At 38.8% G+C, this 13245-nt stretch overlaps 1 protein-coding gene across 47 annotated transcripts in view; it reads left to right on the forward strand.

The window, feature by feature from the left end:
- The window catches only part of NRXN3 (neurexin 3), a 1474105-nt gene that overhangs the window by 380155 nt on the left and 1080705 nt on the right, over nucleotides 1-13245 (forward strand). For all 47 annotated transcript variants that reach the window (XM_067462930.1, XM_067462932.1, XM_067462927.1 and 44 more), the window contains one exon: nucleotides 10669-10970. In XM_067462930.1, coding sequence (XP_067319031.1) covers nucleotides 10669-10970 — 302 coding nt within the window. The remainder of the gene's footprint in view (nucleotides 1-10668; nucleotides 10971-13245) is intronic.

Genomic DNA, 13245 nt, shown 5'->3' on the forward strand with positions numbered 1-13245 from the left:
TTGCCTAATTCCACCCTCCAGGGAATATCTCATGACAGGTCCAGTCTGCCTGCCTAGACTGGGCTTAATTTTTTGAATTGAATATTTCTGTTGTCTTGTTGTTGTTCTGATTGCAGGCAGTGGTAAAGGTCAACTTTCAGGGACAGGACTGTCCATCGCTGATAAAATGTTCTTGAGATTGGATTTAAAGTCATTAAGCTTTTTCCTGGTCAACATGACTTCTCTTCTGTTGCAGAGGGGGGAAAAAAACACAAATGTACAGCAGGAACAATGCCTCATTTTATGAAGGGAGGACATGCAGGAATATTAACACATATAATATGCTCAGTGCTGTGCTTTGGGTACACATGTCCATAGATGTTATTAACACACACATGCAATTGTTGGGAACAATATTCAATAATGTGGTTACCGTCATGGCAGTAACCATATTATTTATTTAAGGTACATCTATGCTACATCCACTTCAGATAATGACACCTCATGCAACCCATTAAAAACAGCTACTACTACAATAACAATAAACAAAGCTTGAAATAAGCTAATTGTGAAACCTCAATTCTTGCTATTAATATGGAATGGTGTAACAACATAATCTGAGCAATAAAAATAGAAGCAGTTTGCAGCCATTGCATGGATTTCCCTACACATAAATAATAATGACATAAAATGGGAATTGACACATGGATGACCATTTGGTTATTTGTTCATTCAGTTGTTCATTAGGTTTTGTAACATTGCAATTTAACACTGGGATTGTATAGCACAAGCAGTGGTTGACTCTTAACATCCAAAAGATATACTGTACAACCCCAGTGTAGGTTTTCAGCTCATATTTTGAGTTATTCCTCTTATAATACAAAGTACTTGCACTAGATGAAGCTTGATTGTCAATTCAGATCCTTTAGCTTGGTTTTTCTCAACCCGGGGGTCAGAACTCCAGGTGGCATCACAAGAGGGTGTCAGAGGGGTCGGCAAAAGCCATCAGAAAACACGGTATTTTCTGTTAGTCATGGAGGTTCTGTGTGGGAAGTTTAGCCCAGTTCTCTTGTTGGTTCAGAATGCTATTTGATTGTAGGTGAACTAAAAATCCCAGCAATTACAACTCCCAAATGTCAAGGTCTATTTTCCCCAAATTCCACCAGTGTTCACATTTGGGCATATTGAGTATTTGTGCCAAGTTTGGTCCAGATCCATCATTGTTTGAGACCACAGTGCTCTCTGGATGTAGGTGAACTACAACTCCAAAAACTCAAAGTCAGGGCCCACCAAACCCTTCCAGTGTTGGTCATGGGAGTACACTTCCATCACTGGTGAAATTCAGAGTGCTTTTTGATTGTAGGTGAAATATAAATCCCAGCAACTACAATTCCAAAATGAAAAAAAGGCAATCCCCCAATCCCACCAGTAATCAAATTTGCGGGTACCAGGTATTTGTGAAAATTTGGTCCAGTGAATGAAAATACATCCTGCATATCAGATGTTTACATTACAATTCATAACAGTAGCAAAATTACAGTTATGAAGTAGCAACAAAAATAATGTTATGGTTGGGGGTCACCACAACATGAGAAACAGTATTAAGGGGTCACGGCATTAGGAAGGTTGAGTAACACTGCTTTAGCTTTACATAAGAACTGTAGTTAATGTAGATGATATTTCTGGTACTTGTTTCTATCTGTCAACATAACCATTTGGAGCCCCCAGTAGTACGGGGGTTAAGCCCCTGTGCTGGCAAGCCTGACAGATCGCAGGTTTGAATACGGGGAGAGCATGGATGAACTCCCTCTATCAGCTCCAGCTCTCCATGTGGGGATATGAGAGAAGCTCCCATAAGGATGGTAACACATCAAAACATCCAGGCGTCCCCTGGGCAATGTCCTTGCAGACAGCCAATTATCTCACACCAGAAGCAACTTCCAATTTCTCAAGTTGCTCCTGACACGACAAAAAGCAAAACAAAACAAAAACATAACCATTTTCATTTTTGAACTTTCCTTAGAGGTGTGGTGTGATTATTGTCCTGTTGGACATTTGCATTTAAAAATACCCCTATACCTTTGCTAAAGAACCGTTTGCATTTTCATTTATTTCAATTTTCACTAGTAAAAATCAAAAATGTCATTTTATCTCATCCAACAGAGAATACAATAGAGCTCTTCATATTGATGCTCTAGGTCCAAAAATCAATGAAGTAAGAAAGGTTGTTACATATACCAAGAAGGAAACTTTATATGAAGGTTGACAAGAAAGACAAGTATATACTTGTATTCATACTTTTTCAGCACTCCTAGAGGTGGATACTTCTAGTACAATGGGACTTGGAACAAAAAGGGCAGCCTGATATATTTTCGTTATGAAATGACTCAGAGGTATCTTTTACTGGTCATATTTATACAGTTGGGAATCCTTAAAAAGTCCAGATAGCTCAAATTGATTTATCATCTCATAAGGAGAGCAATGAAATTGAATATAAGTGGAAGAACTAGTGCTCTTCCCACTTTGCATAAAATCACTTTTATGGGCAAGACAGTAAATAAAAAAACATACAAAAATGACTATAATGACACATGATTTAGGTTGCCAACTTCCTAAATTCATCATATGGAGGCCATTTTAGAGAGTTATTGGGTTGAGTTTTTATAACTGAGACCAAACCTTTTCATTTGTGTAAGCGAATTTCCATTTTCTCATAGGAAGCCCACATGCGGGCAGCTTTCATGGCACAGTCATACTGAAGCTATAACAAACACGTTTCTCAAACTTTACAGCTGGGTCAGTTTTGTTGAAGAGATGTATTCTTCCAAAATGGATGTATTTAGCAATGGTAGTACTAGGGTCACTGTAAATCTTATAAAGCAGTACCTAATTTTAATCACACCATTAGTTGTGTTCATTTAAAGCTGATGACTCATATGTTTCTAATTAGGAAGGATTAAGTCTTTTGTTGGACTGGGTCAGCATCTTGTAAGATTTTTTCTCAGATCATAGCTTGAGAAATGTATTGGATCTCTATTGTAGCTTGTTTACTTGGTGATGGCCATGGTGCCCTTGGAGACGGCGTGCTTGGCAAGCTCCCAGGGAAGCAGGCAAATACTGGTTGGGTCTCACAAGAATTGCACATTGCTGATGTGCTTGTGTGTGCTGTACTATCTACACTCACAATACATGTACATGTGTGCTAATGTGTGAGAGCAGTCACCTGTTTTTTTTTCTATCCAGATGTGAAGATGTGTATATGTGTGTAACTTTGTATCTTTATATATTTATCCTGGCCCAGCTGTCTTGAGAGTCCTTAAGTCAGAAGAAAGCCTGAATTTAGGATCAATGTGGTGCTTAGCTGCTCCATGGATGATCCAAGTACATGCCAACCTAAATGGTCTATATAGATGAGGCCCCTATCTCTTATGTATGTATGTCTCCCTCTCTATTTAAGGTATACATCTGGAGCTATCTTTTGTAGGTGTTTGTGCAGCATTTCCCAACAAGTGCCTTTAGATGTGCTGGATTATAGCTCTACCATCCTTGGGTGGCAGACCCACTATCTAAGCTTTCTAATGGAGGATATAAGTTGTAATTTAACTTATCTGAATGGTGCCAGGTGGGGCGAAAGCTTCCTTAATGTTATTACTCTTGTTCTTTAAGTTATACTGTGTTCTGTATTGTCCATTAAATTGTTGGTTCAGAAATAATGTAAAATGTAAACCAGATTGGATTGCTTAATCCCTTCCTAACATACATATGATCCTTTAAGGCAGACGTGCTATATAAGATAATACTGACAGGAAGAAAAAGAAAATGCCATTCCTGCACTAGTCTCTTGATGCCTTTTTGTTTTTGATCCTTGTCTGGAAGATCTATGGATTGTGTCTTCCTTTATGTTGGGCAATAAAGAGAACAGTGCTCACAAATAAATCACTTGTGACTTTGAGCTCTTGCTGCTGTGATATGTACTTTATACCTTTTAAATCTGAAATTAGCTATTACTTTCAATAACAAGGTTACTAAGTCATTGATAACTTTCTAAAAATCATCAGCTCACTGTGTCTACAAGTAAAACTGGAAGGCAGGTTAAAATGAGATAAAAAATGCCAGTTTTTATCAGTTGTGTTGCCATATTTTGCATACTGTGAAGTGTGGTCATCCCACAATATAACTCTGTAAATAAGCAAGCAGTGCAGAAAAAATGCTTCTATTTGTCAGACTGGAAGCCAGTTCTTCCGCCTAGAGCACATGGCTTCCTTTAGAATACCCATTATCTGGGAGTCAGGATGAAGGTGTCTGTTAGTTTCACTTTCTCTGCATTCAGATTTTTAAACCTCAACTTATGGTAAAAGTAAAATAATTTATGGATTCTTAAAAAAGAAGTTTCTAAAATCAGCCCTATATATACAGTTATACAATAAGGATGTAATAATTAAGGCACATGTTACCATAGTCAGATTTGACATATATTTATTCAAATCTCAAGGAGTGAGTTCACTAGTTCGTTTACCCTCATTCATTATTATCAGACAATAATTTAGAGGGAGGGGGCCGATTTCATCTCACTGGGAGGGAATTCCACAGCTGAGGGGCCACCACTGAGAAGGCCCTGTATCTCTTCCCCATCAGTCATGGCTGCCAGGTGGCAGCACCAAGAGCAGGACCCCCTCCATTGATCTTAATTCTCTATCTGGCTCATAAAGTGAGATATGTTTGGATAGGTAAGCTGGACTGGAACCATTTAGGCCAGGGGTTCTCAAACTTTTTAAACAGAGGGCCAGGTCACAGTCCCTCAAACTGAGAAATGTATCAGAGGGCCAAATTATAATTAGAAAAAAGCATGAACAAATTCCTATGCAGACTGGACATATTTGTAGTGCAAAAAACACTTAAAAACAATACAATAATTAAAATGATGACAATTTTAACAAATATAAACTTATTAGTATTTCAATGGGAAGTGGGCCTGCTTTTGCCTGATGAGATAGGATTCTTGTTGTTGTGTGCTTTCAAGTAGTTTCAGACTTAGGTTGACCCTGAACGAGGGCCAGGTAAATGACCTTGGAGGGCCGTATCCGGCTCTTGGGCCTTAGTTTGAAGACCCCTGGTTTAGGCATTTATAGTTTAAAGCCAGCACTTTGAATTGCGCTTGGTAGCAGACTGGCAGCCAATGGAGCTGGCTCAGCAGTGGGGTTGTATGCTCCCTGTGTGTCACTTCAGTTAGAAACCTGGCTGCTGCCTGTTGGACTACCTGAAGCTTCCAACCCCATGTAAAGTGCAATGCAGTAGTCTGTTTGAGATGTAATGAGAGCATGGACTATTGTGGCCAAATCTGACATCCCAACGTAGCTGGTGCACGAGTTTTAATTATAGTTGTAGTTGGGAGTCATCCGCATACAAGTGACACTTAAATAACATGGGGGACAAAAACATGTGTAGCCTGGAATCCCATTATTACGTTTGAATTTTCCCCTCAAAGAAGGAATGGAACCACTATAGATGAGTTTTTAAGCTCTTTTTTGTATTTATATTTGAATTATTGTATGTTTACTTTTAAGCTTTTTTTATTGTATTTCTATTTGGATTACCTCTAAGCTTGTTATTGTATTTATATTTGAATTATTATCTCATGTTTATTATTGTATGTTTAAATTGATATGTTAATTGTTTAAATTCGTATGCTATATTTATTATTATATGTGTAATGCGGCATTGTATGCCATGGATTGTAAGCCACCCTGAGTCCCCCACTGGGGTGAGAAGGGTGGGCTATAAATGTAGTATAAATAAATAAATAAATAAATAAATAAATAAATAAGATGAGTGTCCCCAAGTCCTATCCCAGAGAAGTGTCCTGTCCAAGAAGGGTTTTAAGCCCAGTGGTGTCAAACTTGTGGCTCTTCAGGTGTTTTGGAATTCAGCTCCCAGAATTCCTGGCTATTGTACAAGCTAGCTAGGGCTTCTGGGAGTTGGAAGCCCACACATGTGAAGGACAACAAGTTTGACACCTCTGGTTTTGAAACTCACTGAATAATCCTATAGAACTAACAGGAACATCCCGTCCCCCTGTCCCACTCTCTGGGTAAGTCATTCACCATGGTGATGACAGGATAGGTTCGTATAGTATAGTCCTGCAAATATTTAGCCTTGTTGCTTTTAAAAAGGTTTCTAAAGTATTTATCAAAATTACAGACGTTGATTACATGTCTGAAATATCCAAAATAATGTATTTAAAAAACCTGTGGTGTAATTATTTTTCTGAATTAATATTCAGCTTCATACCCTAAAATTCATTTGAACAATTGCATCAAACAATTCACTTAAATACAATTAAATACAATTAAAATAGCTGAAGTTGTGAGGCGTATTAATATAACTTACTGAGCACACATTCACTTTGTCCTCTTCCTAGCCCTTTAAATGTATATGCAGTGCTTCAAAAAACTTTGGTTGTGGGGAAATGGCTCAGTTATAATGACTACATTTGACATCTGACCTCAGACTCAAGCTCTTTCATCAGAACTACCTGCAGGTATATAGAGCATGTGTTTGAGTTGATGGTAACACATTTCCTTCTTTTGGATCAGAATCAACTAGACCAGGAAATTAATGTAGCAGAGAGGAAAAGGGGAAAGCCATTAAGTCCTTGGCTTGCAGTGCCTCGGAATTGTTGTCAGTTGTTCTTCTGGTTCAGATTGCTGTAATTTTATATGTATTGTTTTTTAAAAAAATATTAGCCACCTTTAGACCTATTATTGGATGAAAGGCAAGATATCAATGAATAAAATAAACAGCCACAACACGTTAATAGCAGCTCATGTACTAATGGACAGTGTGTTGAGTTACATAAAAAGCATGTGCGCATACTTATTGTTTGCAAATATTTGTATGTTGTATATAGTTTGCATGTAGTGCATATTTATGGTTTATATATAAAATTATCCCTGATAAAATAATATTGAATAAATCATCACTACTCTTTCAGAGAATATGATGTGAATAAGCATGGCCATTTTGTGCCATGGAGTAATTAATATACAGTGTTCTTCAAATATGTGATTACTACATAATTATGTGGTAAATAAATATTTCAAGTGAATCTAAACTGACTGGTAAAGCCAGGGCCAGTCCAGAGCAGAAATGCTCCAAGCCAGCCCAGGAGGTGGCTACAGACATGCTCTTAAACCAGCTGCAGTGGCAGGTTGGAATCCACATGGTTTATCTGGGCTGAAATCATGGTGTCATGATGGATATCACCTCACTTTCTGTGTCACCATAACTGTTATCAGCCAGCTGCAGTTCTGCACTAGCTCTTGGCCACTGTGGACACGCCATTCCCATCAGCAGAAGTGTCCGCATGACTATGAAGAAGGAGGGGGCAGATCTCCACACCCTCATCCTAATCATGCTGGTACCTCTGAGGATGTTAGAATGGTGTGCCCATGACAGCCAGAGCTCACACGTACCTCCATGGCTATATGGGAATAGTGATTGTGATGACATAGATGAGATGCATTCCCTTTTTCCTGCAGTGACAATCATAGGGGGAAATGATGGTAGCATTGCCCCATGTGGACAGCAGACCAGTCTGAGTTGGATCTGACCCAGTTGTCTACAATGCCTCAAAATCATGGATACTCCAAAGTTTCAGGCAAACTCTGGAGCATCCTGTGACTTTGCCTGAAGTGTAGTAAAGGCAGCTTAACCCAGCATAACTCACACTATTCACTGGAAGTGCAGAAACATTGTGAAGACAGCTAGTTTTCTATTCAGGCTCAGTGCAAGTTTAGTTCTCTTAAAATAAATAGTTATTCCATACATTTTAGTAGTACCTAAGTACAATTTACTCTGAATTCAGTCTATGAGGCTGATGAATGGGTTCCTCTTCAGGAAAATCCACCGCAATTAGTAAAATCCTTTGGTTACTGTGGCTGGCACCCACAACTACTGCCAAACAGTCCTTTACTGGGAAAATCATATCTTGGGTTCCATACTCCGTTCTTTCAGCTTTATCCTATAATGTAGCATAGTTGTCTTGACTAATGGATTAAAACCAAGGAGAACTCTATCAAGATAATTGACTTTTGTTATTAGTCAATTTTTAAAACCCTAGTGGCTAAAGAACAATTTGTCAAAAGCAGTTAATTAGTTACATTAAGTTATCTGTTAGACGATTCCATAGACAATGCCGACTTCACAATAAAACTAACCCATGATAAATTTCCCGCCTTTGCACACTTTGTTAGATGGTTAAATGAAGAACTGCTATTCTTCAGAGAGAAAGAGCTAAGAGATTCTGTGACTCAGAAAATACTAAGATGCCTGCTAGTCATGGGCTAGCATCAGAAGATCTGAATTAACTGCATTTTACTGCTCTGGTGAATTTACCAGAGTAGGTTCAGAATAGCATTTCTCACTTTTTATTCATTCACTGCTCATTCATGCCCTAACTGTATGGCAAACATTGTGTAAAAAGGGTAATGCCAAGTGTAAGTCAGAATCAGGAGCTCACAGTGGTGAAACTACATGTTTTAATATGGAAGTATGGAATTCACAAATCCCTGCTACAAAGGCAAGAGTAGCTTTAGTTTTGTCCAGTGCGTTGGTCTAGTGCAGGAAGAAGCAACTGGTGGCCTAGTTTACCATCGTCTTGTTTTGAGTTGCACCTTCTCCTCATGTCATGGTTTGCATTATTTCCCCATATACTTAGATATAGTCTAGAAATCCAAAAACCTGTGTTGAGTTATCCACATGTCATGTGAGTACTGTACCTTAGCTCTTACACAATGGGAACCATCTTCTTTTGTATGTAAAGTGGCAAAAGGCAAGAACTTAGTCCATCCCACAAGAATCTGAAAAAAACACTAACTTGTTCTATTATCTCCTGCTTATGGCCTTTTTGAATGTTCGGATGGGAAAATGGTGGCAGCCAGGGTTGGTTAGCCTCCTGAAACAGGATTGGGGCTTTCCCTTCTCTGCAGAATGATTCTCGACTTATCCATGGGGAATACCAAAATCCATAATTTTGGCCCCAAACCCTGCTCTTGACTTATAACCTTAGCAGATGAGAGTGAGATCAGGGGCATGTTCTGTTTTATGATGGAGCCCAATGGCTTACATCCCTTGATACACTGTGACTTCAGATGGGGCTCCATTGTAAAGGAGAAGGCGAGCCAGTGCATGCAGCTGTGGCAGCCACACAGGAGGCTTCCTGTATTGACTTGGAAGCCAGGCACTGGACACTTTTCCCCATGGGATGGGGACATGGGTGAGTCGGGCAATGAGGAGCAAGGGGTGACTGGATCCCCACATCCCTGGACAGGAACTACTGGAATTGCCATGATTCGTGGCAATTCTGGCAGCATGTGTGAAGAGGTACTTATACATGAGGTCGACATATACATACTACTTATGACCACTTACTGGAGTAACAATTATTCCTTCCTCATAAGTTGTTTAATCAGTTTAAATTCATTCTCATAATAGGAAGTAATGTATTTCAAGTGCTGATATTATGTAAATGCATTACTTTTGACATAATGAAAGCAGAATTGAGTTGCTTCACCTCCCACAATATAATTACTGGCATTGGCATTAATTGTTTCAGTATAAGGAGTAATGTTTATTAGCTATTCCTAAAGTCACAATGAGAGAGGCATTTGAGAAGATTTGAGATAAGCTTTTATTTTGAAATATAATGGTGGCGATGATGAAAAAGTAACATGTTAGTCATGCAATAATACAATGCCAATTGGTATGGCACTGTAGCAAAAAATGCATAACATCAACAAGTCATTTTTAAAATGAGCAAAGAGCAAATAATTACATTTAAAAGTAATATTCCAAACTGAGCTTCCTCCTGTGAAATTTGGCTATGCTTGGTTTGAATTTCTATTTTAAGCCTGCTCTGTAATTCTTGTAAGTCCTTTGGAAGACTTCAAAATACCAGATGGCTTTGGAGCCTCCTTGTAGAGTATCAGAGATAAGGGCAATCTTTTTAAGGTAAAAGGTTTTAACAACTTTAAAAAAACATGTCTTCAGCACCCTCCAAAAAGATTGAAGTGTGGGGATCTGCCTGATTTCCCTGGGTAAGGTGTTTCAAAGCCAGAGGGCCACAACCGAGAAGGCCCTCACCCTCAACCATGTTTGGAACAGGGGTGGGACTGAAAGGAGAGCTTTCCCCGGCAGATCTTAGAGCCTGCGCAGGCTCATAAGGGCTGATGCAGTCACGTAGATAGGCTGGACCCGAACCACTTAGGGCTTTGTGGGTAATAACCTTCACTTTGAATTGGGACTGGAAAGTTATAGGCAGCCAATGGAGCTACTTTAATAGGGGTGTGGTGTGCTTTCTATAGCTAGCCTCAGTCTAGCTTGGCTACCAATCTTTGTACTGGTTGTAATTTCCAAGCCATCTTCAAAGGCAGCCCCACACAGAATGTGTTACAATAATCCATTTGAGATGTAACTATAAGGCATGGACCACCATGGACCACCATGGCCATATTCTATCTAGCAGAATGAGACCTTTCAGGGATTCCTTTGTATACACATTTCTGGCAATCTACAAAAGATGTGGCTGCTGCAAAGGCAGCCATTAAATGCCAGAAGAGTTTTTGAAAAAATGCTATTTTTACATTTGATAGCACTGACCAACCTACTGTCTTTCTCTTTGTCCTTCTGTAGCGAGAGAAGAGAATGTGGCCACCTTCCGTGGCTCTGAATACCTGTGCTACGACCTCTCCCAGAACCCCATTCAAAGCAGCAGTGATGAGATCACTCTCTCTTTCAAGACATGGCAGCGCAATGGGCTTATCCTGCACACGGGCAAGTCGGCCGATTACGTCAACTTGGCTCTGAAAGATGGCGCAGTCTCGCTGATCATTAATCTGGGGTCCGGAGCCTTTGAGGCCATTGTGGAGCCAGTCAGTGGCAAATTTAATGACAACCAGTGGCACGACGTTAAAGTGACTCGCAACTTACGGCAGGTAATGGGGAAAGAGAGGGAAGGCTGGGAAGGCTCCTCTCTAGTGAATCACAGCTGGGATAGCTGGGCCGTTAGAGGGCAGTTTTTAGATAAATAGGGCCTTGGGTGGGAGTAGCAAAGCATTTGTACCCTAAATTTGTTCTGTATCTGGAAGGAAAACAAGTGCTCATTAATTTACTATAACCTAGCCACACTGCAATATCTTCATCTCCACTAAATAATTTTCTCTCTCCCCTCCCCAATTTGATTTAACAATATGATTTTGTGACTTAACTTTACTTTCATCTCCCTTTTCCTTTGCTCTTTCCCACTCCTTTTCTCTCTCTTTATTATTTCCTTAATTACATTTCAATCTTATCAGTAATATTCTTGTTGCATTTAATTACAGTAGGAATGGAGACTATTTTCTGCAGCCGCTTTATCTGCTCCCTTTTCTCTCCTTTATGTCCTGTTAATTGATTTAACCATTTCCATGATGTCATTACTCTAATTCTGTATGGGGTCCAATCCACTTGAATGTTCTCCTAATGCAAATCTCTAGCAGTAGAAAGCATTTCAGCAAGTGATTTTTATGACAATTTGTGTGAGAGAACTTTCCAGTGGACTGAGCCAATACTAGTCTTTATTTCTACCTTCCTCCCCCTTCCTCTTTTTTCTTTATGTGTTTCTTATTTTAACTTTTTGCTCCTGACACTTAACTAGACGTACTTCTTTCAGATCTCCTTATTTCTTTGCTTTGGTTTGCATTATGAGTCTACACTGCTGCTGCCCTTGTCTCTTTCCACTTTTCCCCCGAGAGGACTTCAGAAAAAGAAACAACCTACTAACCCAGGCCACCTTTAAAGAGCCCCTCCTCTTCCTTCCACCTAATTTTTTAGTTTGTCTTATCATAATTCCAATTCTTCCTTCTCTAAGCAGACAGCTCCATCAGGAGATACACTCACTTGAACAGACAGCATTGAAATATTGAAACCTTTCTTTCTCATGAAATATAAATATGAACTTTTAATAGGTAAGATAAATTTAAATAACCTTGCTTCTGAAAGCTGGTGAAATATATCAAGTCACTTGAGTCCCTGTGCTCTATGACTAATGAGCTTTATAATATGTATGTATGTAAACTACTTGGGGCCTTATTGATTGGTAAATGTTATACAAATAGCTTGTAATGTGATATTCTTTCAAATTAATACTTTATAGTTGCTTTAAAAAATCCAAGTATCCAACCCATACTTGTTAAAGTAAGCAAAATATAGTCTGTTTGTTTGCTCAAATAAATGTTAATACCAATCATTTTATGCAACTTTACAGGCTGGAAAAAATAGTGCCTTCAGAGAATGCTTGTGCTAATAGAGAGTAATAATCCTCATGCCTAAGGACATTAATCACAGTTGGGGGGCCAGGAAAATCTTTTTTTCCCCATGGGCATTTCCTTGCATAATTAGGTTCCGTTTCCACAGCCTCCCAGTGTCAGCCGTCCTTAAGCAAAATAAGCAATTAAGTTCTCATTTCTTCTCCGAAATGTTAGATTGGAAGGTTCTAAGGTGCATCTATAAAAATTTTGGCACCATTTGAGATACACTTGAATGATTCAGTCCTCTAAATATAATACATATAATTATTTTACCTGCAGTTGTATTCGTGTGGGACATAGTTTTAAAGGACAGTTTGTAAGACTGATTTACTTTTACTTATTGCAATGCATAATAAGCACTTCAGTATTTAAAGAAAAAAATATTAGTGGATGCATAATTGTCTATGCAGTCCTACCCACATACATTTTTCCCACTTGGAAAGAGAGTTTCTGGACATTTAGGAATGCTCATTCTGAATGCTAACAAGCCTTCCAGTGACTGGGCCACACCCTTTATAGACTTCAGCTATGGAGTAAGAACAACATTTGTATAAGCAGAGGGAACAAAATAAACCCACAAGTCTCTAGTATCCAGTCATCTTACTTATAACTGTGAAAGATGCTGTGATTTAGGTCAGGGGTTCTTAACCTTTCTTGTTCCACTGATGCCTTCTCAGAGAGATATTCAACTTTGGCATGTCTTTAAATTAAATTTTAGTATTATCTAAAATTACATTTTACAACATACCACAATTTCAGTACCTGAGATAGATCACATGTAACCAAGAGTTGGGTCAAACAAGTACCGTAATTTTAAAGTATCGATGGGTGTGAGCAATGTTTCAAGATATGAAAGAACTTTAAAGGGATAACAAATGAATATGACTGTAATTTATTGCACACTTTAATAAGTAAATGCTAG

This window comes from Anolis sagrei, chromosome 1, assembly GCF_037176765.1.
Source record: "Anolis sagrei isolate rAnoSag1 chromosome 1, rAnoSag1.mat, whole genome shotgun sequence".
In the NCBI taxonomy this organism is placed as follows: domain Eukaryota; kingdom Metazoa; phylum Chordata; class Lepidosauria; order Squamata; family Dactyloidae; genus Anolis; species Anolis sagrei.